The sequence below is a fragment of the Vidua chalybeata genome, chromosome 3 (genome assembly GCF_026979565.1).
Source record: "Vidua chalybeata isolate OUT-0048 chromosome 3, bVidCha1 merged haplotype, whole genome shotgun sequence".
Lineage (NCBI taxonomy): Eukaryota > Metazoa > Chordata > Aves > Passeriformes > Viduidae > Vidua > Vidua chalybeata.
In genome coordinates, this window is record NC_071532.1 from 67,973,111 (window position 1) to 67,998,330 (window position 25,220).

At 37.2% G+C, this 25,220-nt stretch overlaps 1 protein-coding gene across 1 annotated transcript in view; it reads left to right on the top strand.

Annotated features, from left to right (window-relative positions):
• Positions 1-25,220, top strand: part of SLC22A16 (solute carrier family 22 member 16) — a 35,168-nt gene that overhangs the window by 3,514 nt on the left and 6,434 nt on the right. Inside the window, exons 2-7 of the mRNA XM_053939142.1 lie at positions 13,690-14,166; positions 16,786-16,903; positions 18,659-19,208; positions 21,071-21,198; positions 21,593-21,702; positions 22,208-22,307. Coding sequence (XP_053795117.1) covers positions 13,690-14,166; positions 16,786-16,903; positions 18,659-19,208; positions 21,071-21,198; positions 21,593-21,702; positions 22,208-22,307 — 1,483 coding nt within the window. The remainder of the gene's footprint in view (positions 1-13,689; positions 14,167-16,785; positions 16,904-18,658; positions 19,209-21,070; positions 21,199-21,592; positions 21,703-22,207; positions 22,308-25,220) is intronic.

Sequence of the window (25,220 nt, forward strand, 5' to 3'; positions counted from 1 at the left end):
GCGTTTTCCTTGTGATTAACAGTTTTCAAATCTTGGCTTATACTTTAGCTAAAAGCAGGTGGTGAAAATTGTTGGGGAGAGAGAGGAAGATTGGGTGTCACTGACACTATTTCCAGATTTTGTAATGAAGTATTTCCAGAATCTTTTAAAATATTGCCTCTTCTTTTGAAATATTCTGTCTTTTACAAAGTTGAGCACGTTACCTAGATTTTCAAGTGTTGGTTTTATAAAGAATACATCTTACTAGCAGCTAGACTATCTAATAAATTTAAAATTACTACTATTTATCTTTACTGAGATATTTATGTATTTATTCAGGTTTTGACATCTTTGCACTGTTGTCTTCTATGAACTTTTTGCTGGAGTTGTGGAGTTGCTACTTTTTGGACTTTAGAAGCAAGCAAACCTAAGATTAGCAATGGCTATTGTGAGGAGGAGGTGAGCAGGACAGGCTGCTTGTTTGGATAGAGCAGTCACCTGTTCCAGCCAAACATGGGATTTAGTAGACATTAATACACACACAAACAGTTTCAATGTCTCTTTATTACCCTGGAACTTTTCTAGCGTTTATAAATATATGAGAGAGTCCACTTAGCTAAAAAAACTTGCTTGACTTTTGTAGAAATTCTTTGTATTGGACTTCTGCTGACTGCTGCTCAGTGCCATGGTAGCAATATTTGAGTGGCTGGTGCTAACACTGTTTTTCTTCTCCCTACTTTGCAGAGCTTTGGTTCGCTTCTAAAGCTCTCCACCGAACAGTCTGTCTTCTTTTCACACCTTGGAACTTTTCCAGGCTCCTCTTTTCATGCTGTTGCCCTTATCCTCTCTCTTGTTTCACAGCTCAAAGCTTTTGTGATCAGATTACATCTGCAAATTGTGCTGTGTACATTTTACTTCCAGAAATTCTTGGTTTGTGTCAATTAAGAAGGAGTCCCAAGTATCTCAAAGATTGTGCTCACCTCTTCTTTTCCCAAAAAGAAAAAAAGAACACTTTCAAGCAATGATTTTTCACACTCATGTGTTTTACAGATACCTTGAAAGGTTCTTTCCCAGCAAAAATGTATTTTTCAAGTGGAGAAGTGTGCTTGTTAGATATGGAAAGAAATTGGTTTTTCTTTTTCAAGTTAGTATGGAGAAGCAGGCCATTGTATTCATATTGAGCATTTGAACAGTCAAGTTTTAATTTAAGAAGTGGAAGCATTACAAGATTTTTCTCAACTACTAATACATTTAGTACTTAGTACATTCTACACAAAATTAATGTTTTTAAATTATATAATGTGAATTTCTGCTTGACCTTTGAGTAGTTTGCTGAAGATGAACAAAGTGCCGTGGTTTAGACATTGTTTTCAAAAGAAAAATCCTTTTTTCCCCCATGTGCTACCTTATACAGTAGAAAAATTTATTGCAACATATCTGTCATTCTGTTTTCAAAATGTACCAGTGGACAGCTGTCAGTCAGAAGAATCTCATATCTAAGTCCTCCTTTGGCTCCTAGTCGGGGTGGTGTTTGACAGAATTGTTTGATAAGCATTCTTAAAACTATGCTATATTATAACATCTGAGTCAGCCTGTGCTCATTTCAGATGTTCCTAGGATGAAATAGGGACTTGGCAGCATTTCTTTTTCCCCCCCCTCCCTTTTTTTTTTTTTTTTTTTTTTTTGTGTCTGTGTAGGGGGGATATTTTGCTAATAGTACTTAACCTTGTTGGTTGGAAGGCATCGTAATAGCTTTGGAGAACCGAGACAGCCCATGTGTTTTCAGAGAGCAAACTCCAGCAGCCTAAACAAAGGCCTTATTATCTATGCCTGGCTAGGCAAAAGTAGAAATATTCTCAAGACTCAGAGCCAGAGCTGGATACTGGCAAGTGCTCCAGGATAATGGTGGCAACTAGCAGCATGGTCTGCAGGAGGTTCTAACAGCATTTGCTGGCATCCAGGTCATACTGGGGGCAGTCTAAAGCAAGATCTGCATAGATAAAAGTGTTCAGCCACAGAACATTCTGGCATCCTCACCCTGGAGGTGCTTGCCTGTCTCTGGCTTGAAAAAGTAGATTATAGTAAGAGAAGCAGATGAAAAAGTAGATTGCCATAATAGAAAGACGACTAAATAAAAAGTGGGATGAAATTGCACCTGTACTATCCATTTTTTCTCTAAGGTTAGAACCTGCAGTGCGAGCAACACTGAAACTTAAAGCTGCTAAATCAATTATGATTTGTAAACCAGACAGCTGAGATTCACCTCTGAAATGTTGCCAGCACCCTAGGGTGGCTTCTAAACCAAGCTGTAGCATAGACACAGTTATGGCAGAGTAAGGCAGTTATCACACACGTCAAGGAGCTGATGATCAACTCCTTCATCCTAAAATATTATGGTGTGAATGAATATGAAACATGTAGGGCACTGGACAGTGTGTTCCCTGTAATCAATGCCTAGGACAGGGATACCATTCCTATAAAAGCTGTATCAGTAATTTTCTTACAATAGTAATGACTTTCAGCAATACTAAAATATCTCTAAGTTGGAAGGAAATTTTTATTAAAGGCCTTACTCATGGAAAGTTTGAATTTATTGCAGAAAGTAAAATCATGCAAGCTGAAAACATCTTTAAATTTAGGGAATTTTTGGAAGGCCCCAGGAGCCTTTAGCATATTCTGTGACAATTTCTGTGCCACCATTTTGCTATACACAACAAGGATGGTACTGAGATACATACACTGCTGGCATTTTATTTACTATAACTTGAGCCACAAAACTCTAGCAGCTGAACAAGAACATGAGATCCTCAACTTTTCAGAAATATGGAAAAAATAGCAAGCCAGAGAAGATATCAGCTGAAGTAGCTATATCTTTGTTACAATTGCAAGACTGGAAAAATTGTGATGAAAAATTGTAGAAGACAGAGATTTACAAGTCCTAATAATGATAGTTTGGCCATCAATGTACCATATTAAGGTATGTATTAGCAGATTAGCTCATGCAGAGCAGATGTTCTTTGAAAATATCATGTGGTGAAAATATGATTTGAGGAATCTAGAAGCACCATCCATTGGATCATATACTGAACCCTTTCCTCAAGAAAATGTTTTCATCAAGAGCTGAAGTTAGGTTTCCTCTTCCTAATATCTGGAGGCATTACCATTAGGTAGCTGCATCAAAGATGTAACTGCAGCAGTGGTGCTGAGGCAAGAATACAGGACAAGCCCTGAAGGATAGATGGAAAAGGCCAATAAGGCAGCAAGAAGTAGAAAAGAAGTTCTGAAAAGGTGCTTCAAAGAACTGGGAATAATTTGCTGCTCTATAAAGAGCAATCAGCACCACACTTTGGATTGAGTTCAGTGCCATTTAAATGTGTTATATCCATGACGGCCTGAACTTTTCCAGCTGTATTGTGACTTTGTTCTCCTCTCTAAGTTGTGAAAGAGATATGGAAGCATCTAAGTTCCTACCTGATACATCTGTAAAAGTCTGTTCTAGCTGTGTGGGGAATCAGCTGTCCAAATCAAAGCACTAGAGAGCTCACCTCAATATCTTTACAGGCTTGTAGTGTAAACTTCAGACACCTGTAAAGTCACCTTGTCCAGAGGGAGAATTGGACTGTTAAGGGCATGACCCATCTGTCTTGTTTTCACTGCGTGGTTTAGGACAAGGTAAATCCTGGATTGTGGGTGATTCTTCACCAAGTGGAAAGGGGATCTAGAGAAATAGTATAGATGTATATGGATTGCATACTGTATACATTATATTGCATCTACATGAACTGTGAGCTGTAAGCATGGTAAAATTATACAGATTTCATTTAAATAATTTATAATTTATATTTAGGTATGATATTCCAGAACAAATTATTGTTTGATCTTTTTTCCCGTGTCTTTAGAACTGGTGTGTGTCAGCAGGGCTGGGAACACCATAAAGTTGATACAGCTCCACCTTTCTGAGAGAGATAATACATGTTAGTTCCAGGTTCAGAGAAACTGGAACCTCATCTCATTTACATCTGTATTTTAGGCTTCTTGAAGGACTGACATCCTTTGTTGGCTACATCATGTAGCCAACCTTGGTTCTGTCTCACTCATTGAGAATAGAGGGGGCAGTTAGTACAAAAGTAGATTTATGTAGAAGAATCCTGGTAGGTCTGAGCAGAATTCGGCTTCTTTATTTTTGTGGAGAGCAGGACCTCTAAAATGCTTGTAAATATTAATGTGCAGTTAGAATATAGGATTACTCCAGATCATTCCCTTGGATGAGATACCATAAGGGAAAGACTCAAGGAAAGAACCTGACAGTACTGTGGAAGTAAAGAATGGGTTATGCATTTACAGTGAAGAGGAACAGTTTGGAGGGAAGATGAGGCACAAACCTGCAAAAGAAGCTGAAAGCCCTCTCACTATCCTCATTATCCATAGCTGTGGACCCATCTTTTCTGTGGGTTTAGAAATAACTTTCCTTGCCTTGGGGAAGATGTGCTGTCAGGGCTATTAACCTGAGCCCTCCCAAGAGCTCCTGAACCATTGGTGGGTCATCAGCGTAGACTCCTGAAGAGAGAGGAAGAAAGGAGATACATTTTACTCCTCTTCCTATCCAAACTGGGTTTTAACAAAGCAGAAGACTTTGTTAAAGATTCAAGCTACTCTGTTACAGAGAGGGAGAAGAGCTGTCTATGTGGAGGCCGTTTTATTTCTCATGTACTACATAGCCACTAAATACGGGTGTACTTAAACAATTCCAGAAGCTAAAGCATGCTTAACAGAAGAAAATAATTTGACCATACCAGACCCTGCATTAAATTGAATCTCTTTCTTCAAGCTGTAGAGATACAGAATTGAAAATATAGGATTCCATACAGGTAGGATTGGAACTGTCAGTATTCTCTTCAACAGAAAAGAATCTGTGGCTGACACTGAGTTGCCTTTTCTGAAGGGATGCCTTGATTTACATGTTGACTTTGTCCAAAATTTTAGAAGACAGAGTTATCTGACACTTAATTCTCTTAATGTAATGTCTTGTTAAGTGGTATTTTTTAAAAAATGAAATATTCAAAAAAAGCTAATAAAGCAAAGGTATCTACTTCAGCTTTTAAGTTTTGCTTTTGATGAAGAGTCACTATGGTGAATGCCAGAATTAACAAAGAACATTGTAAGAGTTGCAAATGGAGCCAGGGAGAATAAAATGACACATTATCTATCATAAAGCTTCTATGAGCTTTATGTAGCTCATAGAAATAGACTAAATTACCTTAACCATATTCAAGGCTGCAAAAGTAATGCTATGGATAAAATCACTGCTTATATTAAGGAAGATTTAGAGAATGGAGCAACCCAAAATTCCACGACCTTTCTCTCAAGTATTTATAGAAATGAGTCAAACATACTTTGATCCATGGAGCTAATATTCCATATAATTTCTAACTGAAAACTCATAAGATATTCATAGGTACAGGCACAGATACAAACATTCCCTAGGAAAGTGATGTCCAGTGTTCTTAAATTAATTACACAGACTCCTCACTTGTTTTACATTTTTCCAGAAAACTTCCAAAAAACTGTAAGAATAAGTAATTTTACAGTCATTTTCCAGGAAGGAATTAAATTTCAAATATAGAAATTTAAAACCTTGGGTAGTATGCTTTACAATGTGTGGCAGGATGTGAAGAGAATTTATGTAGAATTTTTACTGAAAATGAGCTGTCTGTTTCCAAATCTTCTTAGGTATGACTATAAATAGGAAAAAACAACAACAAAAAAAGAGTTCTTAAAATGCATAATAGAACTATGAGAACTGTAAGGCTTAATTACTTTTTAAATTAACCTTTAAAAAATAGATTGCTCATTGCCTCAGAATAGGCAGTTTTCACCACTCTGAAGTACATATTCAGCTCATGTGTTTGTACTGTCAGCTGCAACAGATTCAAGGTTTTCCAGAATAAATATGTAAATAGAATAACAGAGGAGTAAGAATGTAATTACTATGACAACCAGTTAGTTTTATTTCAGGATTATAGAAAGAAGAAAAAAGGTAAAATGAATTAAAATAAATATAATCTAGTTTGAGCACAGTTAGTCCATTGTGTCAGCAATGCAACCAGGAGAAAGCATCCTATTTCCTAAATGGGAAAGGAAGAATGAAATATAACTGTCTATACATGAAGTACTGCCTATGTCTACAGTTAGATGGAATCTCAATAAAAACACTGAAATTCTATTAGACACTTTACAGATTATGATGGGAAATTATTTGCTTCCGTAAGCTGATGGAAACGGTACAGTGTGGAAGGGAATGAAATACCTAATTTCGATTTGTCCACAAAAAACAGGCTGACCAAAAGAAAACAGTGTTACCAGAGAAACTGAAATTGAGTTTTCCCTGTGACAAGTAATGCTAGTGATACATCATGCAGAGTACATGCTAATTTTCTAAATGGTAGATGTTTATAGAAATGCCATTCCTGGAATAGAAACTTCCAAGTACAGAGCCTGAAGTGTTACTACTGTTCAAGTGTAACCACTCTGCTGTGTGTAGCACTAGTCCAAATTATTCCAAAACAAAGCTAAATTGCTTACAAACTGCATGGTCATGCTCTTTCTTAATTAAATTACCTGGCATATGTCCTTAACCCATGTATAGCAGAAAGGACAAGTGGGTAACGAGAATAAAATTGTTGGAATTGCTGTTGCTCCCAGTGGTGTGCTCCCCCTTAATCAGAAGTTGCTTTCCCAGGAAAGTCGAGTGGAATGTTTATGTGTACCTTGGTTGCTTGAGTGCAAATCCAAAGCCTCTGTGTCTTTCCCAGTTTCACTGCCATTTAAATGAGAAGGTTGGGTATTGGGCTGGAGTGGCTGAGCCATGATCACACCATTTTCCTGGCTGGCTCTGCCCTGGGGCAGCCATGCCTGGCAGGGGGGCAGCAAGAAACTCTGGGGTACCTTTAGCAGCAGCTCCCTTTCAGATGTGCGTGGCTGTCCATCAGTGAAAGCTGTGCTACTCAACTGTTGAAACTCAGCAATATTTATTATTTTGGCACAGGTGATGACAGGAACCTTATGTGCCTGACCTAAATAGTCAAAATGAAGAACTGTAGAACTGTTTTATTAAGTTTCAATATATAGTTTTTTTTTTTAAGTATGGCCCTTAATTCCGTAGCACTGTTTCTTTATTTTCATGCTGATGTGACTTCCTTCATCTGTCATACCAAATGCAGAGTAGTGAGCAGCCAATGTATTTTTCTTCTTGACTCTGGTGAACAAATGCTGAACTTGTCTTAATCAAAGGCTAATGTGCATAAGTTTAATGAGATGGAAGTGAATTCTTGAGAGAATCCATTTTAAATGTAAGAATGATTTGGTGTTTGATGTTTGGTGACTGCACATTGATGCACACGTTGTCAGTGATGACAGCATTTAATTCCTGAGATCTTCCTGATCTCCACAGTTACCTTTATTTGTGTTTCATCTGTGCTGTTGATAGGTTTAAACTGGACATCAAACACAGCATCTTCTGCCTCTGAAAACAAATTCTGACAAAAACCATGTGAGCTGAGACTCTCAGCATAGTTCAAACTGACCTTAGGAGGGAAGGAAATTTATTCTTGACACCATAAGTCAAATAAGCTTGTGCATGTTGTATATTTAAGGCTGCTTCCAAATCTGCATCTCTGCACCATAGAAAAAATACTCTTGAGTCACATTCAGTTCCTTTCCTCTCAAAAGATAAATGTGGAAGTGCATCATAGCTTTTTGGTTTAGAGTGGAAAGAATGCTGAATGGCTTTTCTCACATGAAAAAACCAAAAAAAAACCCAATCAACCCAGGATGGAATATAGAGGTTAAAGTGGTTACTGAACACAAATTCTTTCAGAAATAGTAAATATCTGGAAATTTCTTTCCACTGAATCTATCCTGTTGAGTGTACACTGCACAACAAAAACATACTGTTTTCTGACTTAAGCAACTTACAGATGAGGTCGTTGACAAGACAAGAAGAAAAATAATTCTTATAAAGCCTGTGGAGTAGTACAAATATTTTGTTAATCACAGAACAGTTTTGTGAGTCTATTCTACACCAAAATTATTTAAGATGTTTATATTAGATTTTGATGAGTATCTGGTAATTTCTCCTCTTCTCTTTTTGATGGACAAACAAGGAAATCAGAATCATATTTTATTTAACATAAAATTAGTGTCCAATAGCAAGTCTTGTCCCTGCTGTACACTTCAATAACTGACACTGCTAAAAGTACTCTGAGGCTGGGGATTTATTCTCTAACATCTATGTGGCAATGTGCACTTCAAGTATTTTCTGTGTGTGAGATGGATGACTTTCCAAATAGACTGGTGTGGATAATTTGCATGGATGTAATATAAATTAGACTGAAAAACTAGTCTAGCTTATTGGTTTTGTTTTTCATTTTAAAAAATTAAATATTTATTTTGACTTTTTTATTCAAGTCAGATCAGCTTGCCAGACAAAGTTCACAGATGGTCCACAAAAGAAATACCACTACAGCTGAGGCTAGAATGTACTGGGTCTCAAGGGGGGAATAAAGTGGCAAAAGAGAAGGGAGAAAATATCTTGCAGTGACAGTGCCACAGAGATGTTGTGCCATGAGATTACAGCCGGAGCAACAGTGGTCTGAGATCTACTTCATTGTCTTTATGGAACAGTATTTCTCATATTCAGGTAGTGACATGATATTACCAGTTGCTTTTCTTCCTGATCTTTGAACTTGTGAAGAGGAAATAGAAAATGCAAAAATCTTTTTTTACTATAAGCTGCAAAGTAAAAAAAAAAAAATACTGTGGAGAAATATCACAAATATTTTGAGAGGGACTGGAATGTTTTCATGTTGTGTCTTGCTTTTGTGAAGACAATTTTAGGCTCATTTGACTTCTGGCATCCATTAAGCATCTCTATACTGGAGCAGTAACCTATAAAGTCTTCTTGACTTCTATATTTGACACTCCTGGCAAGAGTGAAAAAATGTACTTGCCAAATAATTATCTCCCATGGCAAGTCACTGAAGAGATGGAAAAACACTGAGAGAAATTATCATACCTTTTAGGACAGTCATCATGTTCACAGTACTTTTTTTAAAATGGCAAAAAGTGGGGTTTTTAAAAAGGAAAACACATCTGTAAAATAGGTTAGATTATTTGCAACAATGTATGTTCTATAATCTGTTATGTGTATGTGAAGATGACTGGTATCTAAAACCCTACTGCCAAAATCTGTCCTTTTTGAGATCAGTCCTGGAAAATAAATCACCGAATTTGCTTTTTTTTGGTGAAGTTCAATAGTGGTTTTTGCTCCGGCAATGGTATTTTCTTACCATTTCAATGCATGAACAACAGTATTTCTTTATTCAGGGAAATTTAACTTTTAACATTGAGTTTGGTGTGGTTAATAAAGGGATTATAGTGTATATTTGTCTGCAACAGAGAGCTTTAAGCTCAGTAATAAAGGACTTCCTTATTGGTTTGCTGTTCTTAAATTAAGAGTTCGGGAAGAAGTTAATAATTTACAGTGGGGAGCAAGGACAGCCTAGACTTTACCCTGTGCCAGCACAGGTCAGTGAAGTGCATGACCTGTAGATGTTGTGCTGTGACCTCCTGGCCCCGCACAGCGTCCGGGGAGCTGCTCCAGGCTCCCACAAAGGCCGGAGGCTGCTGGGCCATGGCATGACCATGAGCCAAGGACCTGTCCCAGGGCTCTGAGACCGGGGCAGGGCATCCACATAGCCACAGCACAGGGTCTGAGATGCAGCTCATGTACCCAGGGGTTCAAAGGGAGGCATCCCAGGTGGCAACAGAGGAGGCAGCAGCTCTACGCTCCTCCTCGCTCAGCACTCTGCCACCCCAGTCTCTGCTCCAGCAACCCTGTCTGCCCTGATGCTGGACCTGTGTCTTTGTTCCTTTTCAATCTCCAGCTGGTCTGGAAAGTAAAATTCCATGAACCTGTAGTATTCTCCTGTCACCTCCTATCCCTACACACTTACCTTCCTACATCCCTACACATCGACCTCCCTATGCACTTTTCATCCTTTCCCTATGTTGTCCCTAATGGTCCAATTCATTCCTCTTTGGTAACTATACAGATTAAGGAATTTCCTGACATTTATACCACTGGTCTTTCTGGAAGAAAAGCTCTTCCTACCCATGGGAGATTGCCAGAAGCTCATAAGGTCGGGCTTTTCAATCTAGGACCAGTGAGAATGCTGTTGAAACACTGCCGAAGTCAGCAGTGGGTTTTTCCTTCACAGCAAAACAGGGCTTTCAGGGTAGTTTTTCTGTGTTTTGTATATACAAAAATATGCACATACAGAGTATATACAGAGAAGGGCTTAGCCAGCCCAGTGTGGAATTTTACTGGAGACAGCAGTAAATAGTTTTTGCAGGCAGGGAAGCAGCCTTTTAGTGTGGTGCAGAGTGCCTTCAGACCCTGGTGTTTCCAAATGCTTTTCATCAGGCCTTATTCCTCCCTATCCCAGCTCCCCCTGCCTGCTCCTTGGCTCTTTTATTGAGCAGGTAGAGGTTAAAATCTGCAATGCAATCCTGCCTGCAAAATTCTGATTAACATGGTCATTTTGCTGTAAAAACCCATTTTCCTATTCTTAAATGAAGTCATATTCAGCATAAATTACCTCTGTTCATGTATATCTGGTATTCTGACTTATTGTGTTTGCTTAACATTGATGCTGCAAATTAGGTAAGAAAAACAGTGATGCTACAGAGTGGATTTCTTTGATGAAACTGAGTAAGATCTTCATAACATTGGAAGCGGAAGGATGTTTTTACAAGAATAAGCTATATCTAATTGTAAGCGAAACCCTTGGAAGATGGGTGAAATATTGTCTGACAGATATTTCTTTAAAATGAATCCTGTATTGCTTTTTACAGAGGTGGATAGAAAGGACACAAAGAAAAGGAAAGGGTAATAGACTGCAGTTAGTATGGTTGTAGGCAGTAACAGGAGGAGGAGGAGAACTCAGAATTCTGTACAATGAAGTGATAAAAGAAAAGGAAGATTTATTCAAGGTTGTACCAGAGTGTTTTATAAGCTAATAATAGCCTTATATCTGAAAAGGGGACATAGAGATTAGATTTAATGAGAAACTTTCCCACAGAAAGATTTGACAGTGGAGTGGTCTGTCAAAATGGTCATTGAAGTATGATCACAAGAAATGTTCAGGAAAGATAAAACTCTCAAGTGAGTAGTGAGAGCAGATATTAACCGGACCTGCTCATAGCCTTGGTGATACTGTTGGGCTTTGAATTTGTGAAAATTTCTGTAGTGGATTGTTTCATGCCATCTTCTCAGACTCTATCCTTAAAAGTTGTTATCTCCCTTAAGCCTCTCTGACAAAAAAAAAGGCATAAATATATTTTTCCTACTCACTCTTACTGAGATGAAGATAAATGATGGTCCTGATATTTCTTGTATTGAAAGAACTGATTAGGAAACTCAAGAGGTGTGTATGAGAGTTTGAAATTATTTCATTCTCCGTCTCTCTCAGAAATACCAAGTGGATTATTTGACACCGCAATTTTCTAATGCATAATGACAGATATTGCAAATACTGGGGACCCTGATTCCAAGTATGCCACTTTTTACTAGCTAGTAGAAGATGACAGCTTCTAGGGGTTTAATTCACTATTATCTCTTTCTAGCATTCTGCATACTGCAACAGTAGCCCAGGTTGTTGAATTTGGTCGTGCTCTGCTATTTTTAAAATGAATTTGTGTCTTTTGATGGGAACAGTTTAAAATGAAACCAGAGAAGAGGAACTAAAAAAACATTGTGACCATATTTGTCTGCATCAATAGGGTCCCAGGGGTTACATTTCAAAATAACCTTTGTTTTTTTTTTTATGGCCCAAGATAGCTCAAACACCTTTCAGAGCTGTTTCAGCCTTGCTTTGATCTATGGCTAGCTACTTAATCCTCAAGAAGCTGTTCTCTTGAGAGAGAATTGATAGACTTAAAGGGTTGCTGTGGTTATGTTCAGTTTCTCCTGACCATATCTTTCGGTTTTGTTCGGGAAGGAGCAGCACAGCACCTGTGTGAGGATTGCCTTGCAGTATCCTCCAGAGGGAAGTGGAGCCAGATTTTGAGCTGCCACAGTGGGTTTAGCAATTCAACTCACTCCTCAGACTGCTGTAGAAAAGTCAATAGAACTGTTAGTCAAGAGAAAGGGGGATAAAAAGCACTGCAGCAGAACAACAGCAATGTCAAATGCCATTGGAAGGACAGGATAGGCCACTGGGTTTGCATTTACCAACGAAATAAGAATCAAGCTAAAAGGCAGAGGAGAATAACGATGGTGAATGGAGGTGTGCTTTACAAGAGAACTCTGCTTCAATACTTTGCTTATAGACAGTTTCAAAATTACTTAGAAATTTTGATGATAGATTTAAAAGTCCTAGAGTATGTACTGTTGAGATTTATATTATGGGAATTCATGGCTAGATTAGATACATTTTGGAGAAGGAGTATCTAGAGTCTGCATTTGTTACAGGGATTGGAATTGCTCTGACTTTTCCCAAAAGACATTTCAAGGCAATAGGTTTTAGACATTATTTCCTATAACTTCAGCAGAGATAGCCTCTGATCATGTAAAAAAAAAAAAAAATTTGCTTTTTGTTTCACACAGCCAAGGCCTGCTGCATCCTGCAGGAAGAATATATGTATAGAAGCTCACTGAATACTTCAAATTATTGCAATTGATTTGCCTTCAGGAAATAAAAAAGGGAGGAGAACAAAAGCTTTTTTGTTTTTTCTGAACAGATGTTGTACTAATTATATGCATAATTTAAACATTTAATTGAGAAAACGACTCCTTATGCTTAAATTATCAGAAATGGTCTAGAATTTGCATACAGTGACACTAGAGTTCATTGCAAGTCTTTTGAAATTCTGAACACATGCAATTTTTTTACTAAGATTTACTTACATCTCAAGCAAGTTTTAAAAGCTGTTAAAATGCCAAAATTCAGGCTGTGCATAAAACATTCTTTTACTAGGTTTGCTTTATGATACAATCTTTAATGGATAACTGCACACCCTGTTTAAGCCAAAACCCAACCCAGTTCAGAGCTCTGTTTTGCTACAAAACATTTCACATTGCTCAGATTCTATCTTCTACGTGTGTCTACATGTAATCTCTCTTTGTCTTTTGGCTGCAATAAAGAGAGATGGAAAATAGATGGAATTCGGCTACAGAGATACAATTAGGTGGAATGAGGGTCATAATGTGTTTGGTTTGTTTTATTTGATGCACATATCTCTGTCCCCAAGAACCCGAGGTTGCAACATTTTGGTTTTTCTAAGCATTCAAGTAATCTAAAGCCTTATTTTAAGGAGATGTGCTACAGAGAATTGGAGGGTGGAAGGCTGCTTCAAACTAAGTGCTTAAGGTCAGAACTGTTTCATTTTAAATTGTTTTCTCTGTATGACTGAACACATAACTAAGAGCAGCACTCATTTCTTAACAATAGATTCCTAATTGTGGATCTTCTTCTCATCTTTCTCATCTCCCTTGTAGAGATTAGCTAATACTGAAGCAGCCCCACACAACAAAACACTAGACACATTAATGATAACTCCATTTACTGATCTACCCAAACAATTATGCTGAATATTTTTTTCATGAGTAGAGGGCTTTTCCTCAGTAAAATGTTTTCTTTCCCTTTACAGATTTCAAGCATGTGTTTATTTTGCATCTGTCTTTCAAGCTATGTCATGTGGTATCCATTACTTAGCATCTGTGTTCATGGCTGTTACTCCTAACTTTGTATGTGGGTTCCCTGGAAATGTGAGTAGTGTTCTTTTCCACAACTCCTCTGCATCGAGTATAGAGGACATCTGGACACTATGGACATCAACAGAAAACTACATTGTAGTCCAGCTGGAAAATGGAGAAATTTGGGAACTTGATCAATGCAGCAGGTCCAAACGAGAAGTCAATTTGGATCTGGCATATGAATACAAAGGCAACAAGTCTGTATTTCCTTGTTCTGATGGATTTCTCTATGATGATACAAAGTGGAAGAGCACTGTTGTTACGCAGTGGGATCTGGTCTGTGACCGAGAATGGCTTGCAAAATTAATCCAGCCTATGTTCATGCTTGGAGTCTTGATTGGAGCAGTGATTTTTGGTGACATCGCTGACAGGTACAGTGTCGTCCTCTGAAAATTGTTTCTTCGGACTACAGTAACTCCATGTGTATCTACATGTTTTTGTTGTTTCCATTCATTGTGTATTCATAACTACATATGCAACATTCAGGAGGTTTGGTTATTGCTTTATTCACAGATCTGTTTAACTTGGTTTCTCTTTCCTATAACAAGTCCTAATTTTAAAATGTATTCTCAAGTCATTTACTTTTAAAACTTTTTCACACTTTCTCATCCATTGTTCTAGGCCTTGATCCCTGAAATTGCCCTGTGTAGCTAGTATTTGCCTTTAGATTTTTATTTATTTGTTTGTTTGTTTACTTATTTTGACAGGAATAGAAATAGCTCATTGTAATAGCAATGGTAAAACCTGGGAGTAGATTTTCACCTCATTTTTCATGAGAAAAGTTTCCTCGTGGAAATGTGGAAATGCAGATGTTTTTTGTTTTTTTGGTTTTTGTTTTTGGGTTTTTTTTTTGTTTTTTTTTTTTTTTTTTTTTTGTAATATGACAAACAGCTGAAGGGCTACTAGAAGGTTAAATACCATGTATTTGAAAATCACCTTTCCTAACCTCTGTCATGAGTACAGCTCAGTGGAGCTGATGCAAAGGCTTTGAGGGTTTAATCAAGTCCCCCCTTCTTAAAAAAAACACCCATATATTACTGTTCCTTGCTGTCCAGTTGTAGGTTTTCCCTGAAAAATTAGCTTAAACTTCAGTCTCCTGAAAGCTTGTGAACATAAGAGGCAAAATGGGCGTGGGTGAGCTGTGCTGCAGCTTCACTCATTTACCAGCATGTACAAAGTTCTGTTTGAGCACGAGGAGCATCAGTCCTGGAGGGACTCAACCCGAGCAGTCTCTTGCTCACAGTTCCAAGGCCCATTCCTGTCCAACGCTTCCTCCCTGAGTGTTATCTCAGACCATGCACTGAAATCCAGCATCAGAGCTGGACTGAGAAGCAGCAGTGAGCCTCAGGGTGTACATCTGTGGCCTCCTGCCTCAGCTGGTTTTCTCTCTCAACACGAACGGGCATATTCCTGCCTCAGAGAGCACCCAGCCATGCCTGTCTGTCATATGAGAATCAAATATCCAAGTTATGTTGAACCTAGCTTTGTCTTGGGCACCTTCTGTACCTGTGCTTTGCTTTGAAGGCTGGTTTAGAGTTATTTATGTCCTTCTATAAAGGAGCTTGTTGACTGACAGTTCTGTTGGGTGGAGAGTGACATTTCATCCCACATCTAAGAGTGTAAGCAGAACAAGGAGATCAGACGTGTTGTTTTCTGATTTTCCTTCATTAGCACAACACTACAGTGTGACAGTCACAACATGGGAATACAAAAGCAATGATGAATATTTCTTTTTAATTTGGCTTTTAGAACACATGGAATCAATCTGCCTCCCAATCCCAGGCTTTGTAAAACTGTATTTAATACAAAACCAGAATATAATGCCAACATCTGGTTTTAGTCCATTTAAATAATTCATAACTTTATTAGTTAATACTTGGATGTGATTTATAAGGTTAGGATTGTATTGTTCTCATTTCCATTAATTCAACCCATGGACAACCAGTTAAGATAATACACACATTCTGAGATGCAGATTTACAGCTGCAGAATTTACAGCTGCAAGTTATTATTTTCTGACACATCCTGGCTCATGGGAAATAAGCTTGTGTATCCTTCCCATTACCAATTAACAGATTTCCCAACAGAAGAGTTCACAAAGCTAAGACTTACTGGGATCTTTCCTGGCGGGGATCAAAGACCAAATCATGACTTTGGGTCAAGGCTAAGAAAAAACAGGAGGAATTTCACTGGAGTACAAAATACTCACATAAAATAAACAGTCCAAAAGTCCTCAAACTCTCTGTCTAAAAGTAATATCCCCATTTGTGAAAAGCTGTTTGCAATGGAGGAGGAAATAAGAACCAAGGAATTATTATCAGGGAAGAAAAATAATTCCACGCAGTTTGTGTTACAAAGCATTTGTAGTTAGAATGTAGTGAATTCCCAATGGAGTCTTGTATATCTCCTGCTGCAGCTAGTATTTGACATGATTTTTTTGCCATTAGTTTACTTTCTTTCTGAATTTCTGTGTTTTTATATACATGTATATGTGCTGTCAGAAATCAGAAAATTATGGGGAACTGTGTGATTGTCATTTGTTAGAGAATTCAATTTTAAAGAACTGAACAAAGGTACAGAGACCTTTCATTACTATCCAAATTGGTTGTTACTTTGACAAAAGATGGCATATGTTATCACAGCTAACTTTTGTCAGAAATTATTAACATGATGCTACTTAATATATCTGAAAAACTGATTTATGTCCTCATAAATAAGAGTAAAATTGCCAATCAGTTATGTAGAAGTTAAAACTGGAGGTGAACATATGTAATGCTCACTGCACATTGTTTCCAGCCAAGAATTGTGGAATGGAAGTTCCATTCATCCTTTTTCTTGGAATCTGGAATTACTGACAAATTAATACAGGTAACTGAACCAGAATTTCTGTGGTGAGTTATTAACTTCCATCTAGGCTCTCTGGAGCTGCAGGTGTATTTTAATAGAATGTTTGTGGTTATTGATGATTTTATTACTGCTGTGATTTGCAGACTGGGAAGACAGCGTGTTATATGGTTCACAAGTGCTGGTCAGTTTGTATTTGGCATTGCAGTGGCCTTCACGTTTGACTACTACAGTTTCGTGATTGTGCGCTTTCTCCTCGCTATGGTAAGAAAGGAAGTTCACCCTGGCCCTTTTCCATGTCATTTCTTACCCCTTCTCAGGAAAACCTCCCTTTTGTTATTATTTCCTCTCCTACTTCATTATTCTAAAGCCCCGTCTGTTGCACTTATTTCAGCAGAGCAGGGAGAGTCTGAATGTTCTTGGACCACAGCAGTTTTCCTCTTTGAATTAATAGAAAGCGTCTGTATGAAGCAGTGTTTGGTACTTCCTCCATCCCAACCTCTGCTGGACTGGTAATTAAATACCAAGTGTGAGCAGCAAACTCTGGATTCTGCATTGCAGCTGCTGTTGCATTTCTCCTTATTGTTAGAAATGGAATATATTTTTTCTTAAACTAGCAAATCTATAATAAGTATTATTTTTATCTCTACTGTTTTGAGTGATGGAGGAGAGATGCACATTTTCTCTTCCATGCATCTCTTTGGTCTTTTAAGCTGTATCTGGAATACTAAATACATAGGCAGATATATTCAACACCTAGATGTTTTATATTGTACTTAAGGGTATTTCAGTATATGTGTTTATGCAGACCCACACACACAAGTTTATGTATGTGTAGTATACATCCAATATCTGACACATATTCAATATTTATACATAATAACCAATTTTAAATAACTATTTTACAGCCCAAAATACATTCTTGAACTTTTCACTACATAATGCATAAACACAAAAAAATCTAACTTATTGAACATGGGTTGTTTATTTGAAAATATTCCCATAATTTATTTTGTTCCTACTGACAGTGCATTAGTCAAGACAGGACCTTGTATCTGGAGATACAGACCGATGCTGTAGGTTTTATCTGGCCATTGGGACTGATTTGCAAGGTGCAGTCCTAAACTGTAGCCCCATGCCACTGTGGTCAGTGCAGCTTTCCTATCAGTGGGTTGAGAATCGGAGACTATTAATTGGAATATTTTTAACGGGAAAATCAAATCAATATACTCAAATATAAATCAAATCAATATAATCAAAGCAATATACTGAAATATTTTCTAGTCTATATTCTCCAGCTGTGTTTTGCAATGTTTTATGACACCAGGAATTTGATGTTGTGCTATTTGAGAAATTGAAATATATATATATATATTCAATAATATATATATATTCAATGAAGAAATACTATTATGTAGAACATGCCAGTAATTGCATTCACATGAGAACCTGTAAATGTGTATATATTGTGTATATATTCCAATATTGTAAAAACTTTGATTTAATGAGATCATTTACAAGAGTGTGGAAGGTAATTGTTCATAAATGTGCAGTTTTCTGACATGCAGGTTATTAACAGTCTGCTTAAAAGCTGAGATCAAGATTTTCAGAAGTGACAATTACTTCAGGGGACCTCTCTTTCCCAAGCATCCAGTTTGTTATGTCATTAAGGGACCTGATTTTTGGAGGAGAAGGCCTTAATGACATCAGCAAATTGTTTCTTCACAGGTGTCTCTTGCTGGCTGTCCCCCACTACAGAGAAACATCCTAATTCACTTTACATTTTTAAATAGTGTCCAGGCAGTCTGAAGGTTTGAGTGATTTTTTTTTTCTCCAGCTGATTCGTTTTCATGGTTGCCTTTTTTTCTGTCAGTGTGAGACAGGCCAGCGCGGTGACAATTTAACATACACAGATGTAGAACATTGTTAGCTGCTTCTTTTTACTGCTGGTGCACAGGGATAGTAGAAACAAACCTCACTCTGGATTTTTTTTTTCTTTTCTCTCTCCCACCCTCCCAGGTTTCAAGTGGCTATCTGGTTGTGGCTTTTGTTTATGTGACTGAATTTGTTGGCATTAAAGCACGAACCTGGGCTTCTATGCATGTCCATGCTTTTTTTGCTATGGGAATTATGATTGTGGCACTCGTGGGATTTTTGGCTCGGACCTGGTGGGTCTATCAGATATTTCTCTCCATAGCAACTCTTCCCTTTGTCTTGTGCTGCTGGATGCTCCCAGAAACACCTTTTTGGCTGCTGTCAGAGGAAAGATATGAAGATGCACAAAAAGTGATTGATACAATGGCAAGATGGAATAAAGTCAGCACTCCCTGCAAAGTTTCTGAACTGTTCTCAGTCCAACAAGATGATCTAGCCAGTGGCAGAACAGGTGATGATGATACATCCTCAGCAAAGAAGCACAACATCTTAGACCTGTTTTGTAACTGGCAAATTGCAAGAAGGACCATCACAGTCTGGCTGATCTGGTTCACTGGGAGCTTGGGGTACTACGTCTTCTCCCTCAGTTCTGTCAGTCTAGGAGGCAATGAATATTTAAATCTCTTTCTCATAGGTAAATATTCTTGTACCTTATTCTGTTAATGACAGAACTGGAACATAGCATTTAAAAATGTCTATAGATTTGACAACCAATTTTTTACTTTGTTCATTCAATTGTGAAAAGTTTCTTGCTAATTCTTCATAAAGTTGACTAACACAGTATCATTCACTCCAAATTTCACTGTATCTGAGAAAAAAAAAATTAGAGTTTGTTGGTGCACAGAATTCTTCTCTGTTTGTCTTTCTGATTGTAAAACCATATTCTGGCTTGTCTTCTTTTTTTGCCTTGGAAGCTTATAATAGATCCACACAAACACCAGGGGAAGCAGGAAGACAAGCAACACAAAATTCACACAGCTCTGTTAAAGGCACAAACTAGGAAAATGGGAGGAAAAAATATTCCTTTTATCACTTACAGTCATTATATATTGAGTTTGCCTGTTTGGAAAACATAATCATAATTGTCAGAAGGAAGAGTCATTTTAGTTTTCTCAGAAGTGTATTTTTAATTAAGTTGTAATACTCCTTTAGTTTTATCATTCTGGCTGTAATCTTTCTCTGGCGTGTAAGTTGTTTATAAAGGCAGCTCAGTGCATTCAAGGCCTGATCCAAAGTTTGTTAACATCAGTGGAAATATTCCACTGACTTCAGAAGACTCTAGATCAGACTTGCAGCTCTGAGCCAGTGAAGAATTAAATCATGTGCTTTGCTTTGTGCAGCTGAGTACTCTGAGTGAAGTGAATGTGACTGATCATGTATACAGGCTCACAGAAGGACTGGGGTTCTCATTATTCCAGTTTGTTTTGTCCATGTATTGTTAGACTGATGTGTTGAAGAGTGGGTGCTGGTGTTGCCCAGATAACTAAACTGCTATTGTGGAGTACACTGTACTCATCTCTTCTAAAAATGTTTTAGCAGACTAACAGACACCAAATAATTACAACCTGCTTTTTTCCAACACAACCCCAAAAGATTGTTTCCGGATATTACAGGTGTATTGACATACTATATGTACTTAATAAATGAATCCAGGCTGTTCAGGGCTGTATCTTATGTTCTTCCTTGATTTTACATTGGACATAGTAGCATTCTTCCTGAGCAAATTCACTTAAAACATGTCCAAACTGGCTTTGGCTCAGTATTGTTTGTCTAGGGGCAAATTATGTTTACACAGTGCAAACAGGTCTAGCCAAATGCCAGGTCCTTAGAGCAGCAGCAGTTTTTCTCTGGAAAGAAATATTAGGACAGGATAATCTGTATTACGAGTGGCATATTGTAAGCCCTCTTTTTTTATGAAGAAGGGAGGAAGCTCTGTATTAGTGGGGCTTACTCAGAAAACTGGATGTGGACAGACCTTTCTTGCCTTTTACTTTGAGATGATTTTGAGCTGATGCTGGCAGAGGCATCTGTGGCTACCATTCCCTATCCAGGTGGAAGCTGGCAGATCCTGAGAGGTGTGTCGGTGTGACAGCAGCAATATTCCCTCCGGGCACACTTGAGCTTTAATGTGAAAATACCTGAAGGAGAAGAGCAGCAAATGTAGAGCTTTCAGACAGAAGCATCAGTGTCATAGAAACAGAACTGTGGCCTTGCTCTTTTCTGTAATTTTCCACCCCAAAGAGAACTGGAGCTGCTCTGTGCTATGAAACCTGTTTCCCTTATCCTTCTCCACTCCCACTTCTGTATTTTAGGCTGTTCTCTGCCTTCTGTCACACTTTCTGTAACCAAATGAACTAGCCCAACACACTGGTTATCTTTAGATTTTACTTGTTTACTACCCCCTAGATCAGATAAATTCCTCATAAAGAGGAAGTTACAGTTATGAGATGAATATGTGTAATCATGGCTTAAACTGAGATAATTTCATACTGACAGGTGCTGTGGAGTTGCCTTGCTATATCATTGCTTGCGTTGCGATGGACAAACTGGGAAGGAGAAACACACTCATTCCGTTCCTTATTTTAAGTGCACTGATCTGTGTTTTAATTATGTTCATACCTCAGGTTAGTCACGTATGGTTGGAAGTGTTCCTATAGCAGAAATTGATTTTAAAGGCTCTAAAGTTGGTAGATGCAGCTGCTCTTTCTAAATCATAGAATAGTTAATTAAAGGCTGGTTTTAAGTTGCAGCTGCCAGACTAAGATAGATTTTTTGTATTTTCAGTACAAATTTCAATCTCATTGCTGGAGTCACACATAAAATGCTCCCAGGGCTTCAGTGAACCAGGACTGGTAAAAAGTGATATGGAAACTAGTAACTTACTGAGCAATTTTTAAAAAGCAAGCAATGAGTATTGTTTATTGTTTAAAGAAGAGTCACAGCTTTTGAAGAATGTAAATTATGTTTGGAAGGGTGTAATTTTCTGGTGATATATTTATTTGTGCTCTCTTTCAATAGGATTTCAATATATTAATTATCTTAGCAAATATGGCTGGAAAATTTTCCATAGGTGTGGCATTTGGCCTTATATATCTCTACACAGCAGAACTGTACCCAACAATAGTAAGGTAAGAACTTTTGCCAGTTATATATTTTTCATTAATTAATTAATTTTCGTTAATTAATTTGTTATTCTACATAAGATCCAGCAGCTCTTGGCATCTCAGTGGTGGTGATCTGAGAGACCTGGGATGGGACGAGTTCCTCAGCTGCCTCAGAGCTGTCTGGAGTTTAGCTGTACCATAGTTTTTTATTTATTTTGCATTCCATGTGCATTGATAGGTTCCATTGGGGAACTAGAAGAATACTCAATACTTTCTTAAACATTTTTTATTCCTTTCTTATAAGTCCTGGTTATTCATCCCATGATCTCTGCTGAATGATAATTATTTTTTTAATCTTAGTTACAGAAGCAGCTGAATTTCACTACAATATAAATTTACATTGACATAGCAACAGCTTCTTAGTATAATTGCTTAAAGACACAAATCTTACTGATGTTTTAAGTGTCTGTGCATTTCTAATTGTTTCCTTTAACTGCCAGAATTCTTACTCAAATTCTTTTCTGTGTAGATCACTTGCTGTTGGAAGTGGAAGCATGATGTGCCGTGTAGGAAGTGTGGTTGCTCCTTTCTGTGTATATCTGAGAAGTGTCTGGATTTTCATGCCACTTGTAGGTATTTATTTCAATGGTGAATGTTTTTTGAAAAGGCGTATGTGTCACTTTTTTTCTCTGTAGTAACTTACTAAGTATGTTTTTCATGTGACAAAGGAACCAAAAGTTGAACATTTATTTCAAAAAGAAAATTGAGTAAACCATTCTAGTTTGATATTTTCAAGTCCCAAATTCTAGTAGCCTCATATTGTTAAAAATATGCTGCTAAAGCAAAAGGGAGACTTTGAATCACTGAAATATTCAGAAAAGTTCTTATGACAGAAGACAGAAAAATATTTATGCTCTGAATCCTAGCATAAAATTGATAAAAATATTCTGTATTTACCATGTAACATTTAGGAAGTGTTGTAGTCCAGACTTATTTGCAGGCCTAGCAATTTTTGACAATGCTCCTGATTTAGTTTCACTTTTTTTTAAAGGCATAGTTCTTCCATTCCTGAAGTCACTGCAGGTGGCTGGATTTTCTTACATTATGCCTTAACATTTTCCATGGCTTCTTTGGGACATTGCATCTTTGGAATAGCCTCCCAAAAGATCAAGAATGCTTTGTGCTTACTATATTTGGTCTCCACAACTGTCCCAAAGCTCCTGTTCTGTGTTTTTCACCAGAACTGAACAAAGCATTTCATGAGATAGAAAAATAAATGGTATATTGATCAGCTTCATGGTGACTTTGACAAGCAACAGAACCAGGTCAGGTTACCATTAGGTTTTGTCTTTTACCACTAGTTGCCCCAGAAAAGAGAAGTGGGACCATTCCTTTGTGTACTTTGGGCATTATGTAGTAGATCCACTACCACAAAATATTTTATATGTTTCCTGCTCACACATGAATGACATTTCTTCATTGCATTTCTGTTACGAAGCATTTGCTGCTTAGAAATCTTGCAGCAATTCAATCCATTTTTTCTCCTGAAGGATAAATTATGCCTATACATGTAAAACCAGATGGAATTACAAAATTTGTATTAAAGCTTTAAGTAAATAAATGTTTATTAATAATTTTAAATTGTTTAAATTCTTTCAAAAACTCCTTAGAATTCACTGTGACTAGGGCACTGCTGTTACATGTATATTATACATGTCAGAAAGTGAAAGTGTAATGGGATGTGTCTTTAACCTAGATTCTTAGTCAAATTTTATCCACCATGTTGGAGTTTCCTAACCGAGGGCATTGTGTCCCTTTGATTTGGTAACTAAAAAATCTTTAGTTTAGCTTGTTTCAGAGAATTCTTCTGAGCTCATTTCATTATTTAAATTAATTACTTTTGGTTGTTTTTGATGAAAACTAAGAGGATGAAGGAGACTACAAATGAATTTATTTTTTCAAGTTCCTAAAAATGTTTTCTTTCTTAACAATGTCTCCACATAAACCAAGATATGATCCCAGAAAAGACAAAGAAACATTTGCACATGTCATGGGAGAACATTTCTTTTTTCCTCTTGTCAGCATTTTGCCTTTACTGTCTGAAATAAGATTTATCTGTGCAGAAGTGCTGCAGTTAAACCACAGATGGGGGAGTGCTCAAACACTTTGGAGAGCGGTGCAAATGTCAGTATAAACACAGAAATTATTTCAGCTATGAACAACTCTCAGGGTACAAAAGCTATCCAGAATTTTTGTAGAGTTGAGTACTAGTTCACAGTGAACATGTTTCCATTATTAGCTCCTGTTATAGAGCATTTGTCAATTTATTAAATAGGCTAGTCTTGAGTTGGAGCATAGTGTGCCAAGTCTCAGGTCAAGTAAGTGTTTTGGAATGGAAGTGAAATCAAATGGATTACATTTGTAAGTAAACTGATACACATCACCCTGATCTATTGCAAACACCACACACTGTTGAATAGTTACTACTGCTATTTGTTTGGCACTCTGCCTCATGCACAGTTATGCCACCTGTGAGAACTGCAAGCATCTTGAATGGCTATAAATCTTCAATAAGTCTATAAATTGAATAACTTGCCAAGTATGTTTTTCATGTGACAACTTTATAGAAAATGTGCAGTAAAACAACTGCCCCTTATAAAATCTATTTCTGTTTCTCAGCTGTTAAGAATTATGTTGCAATTGCCCTTTAACAGGCTTGATTTTTCTCTCAGAAAAAAGATAAATTAGAAATCTAAAAAGCCCACACTGATGTTAATCAATTAATACAAACTCTCTGTCAAATACTATCAGTTTTTCATGTCAAAATATAATCTTTTTTGTTGAAGTAGAAATTTTGTAGGGATATTTAATTCAAATAATCTTTTACTCTGGAGTATATATATCAAGTCCTAGTCTTAGACCACTGCAAAATTATAAATGTTGCTCCAGAAAGGGAAGAGGACATAAGAAAAATTATGGTAAATATTTTCTGAAGGTTTCTATGGTATCTGTTAGAAGCTGCTGGTTGTACTGAAATGTTGGGAACACTTTAAGAGTTTGACTAAGCAAAAAGTCAGATTTCAAATTAACACCCTGAAAACACAATGCATTTAAGCATATATGTCTGTCAAATTAACTTCAACATACTTAATACCTTGTACAATAACACAAATACACTTTATTTGTACACATAAGCATTTGACCATATCAGGAGAACATTTTCTGATACTGAATTATGTATTTAAAATAGCAAATACGTACATACGAGATGCACACATTTGTAGTGAGCAAGCAAAGGATTAAATTATGTCAGATGCCTTATGAAGAAGTGTGCCAAGACTGCAAAAGAGTTGCTTTTACTAAATGTGAGTCCCTTCATTGATAACTGTGGCTACTGCCCCTGAAAAGGTAGATGACATTTGAGAAGTCCTTGAATTAATACACTGTGACTTAATTGTTTCATACTCTGTTGTAGGAAATACTGGAAAAGGGTTTGAGGGTCAGGGAGAAGGGAAATGTACTGAATTACTCAGCATGCAGCA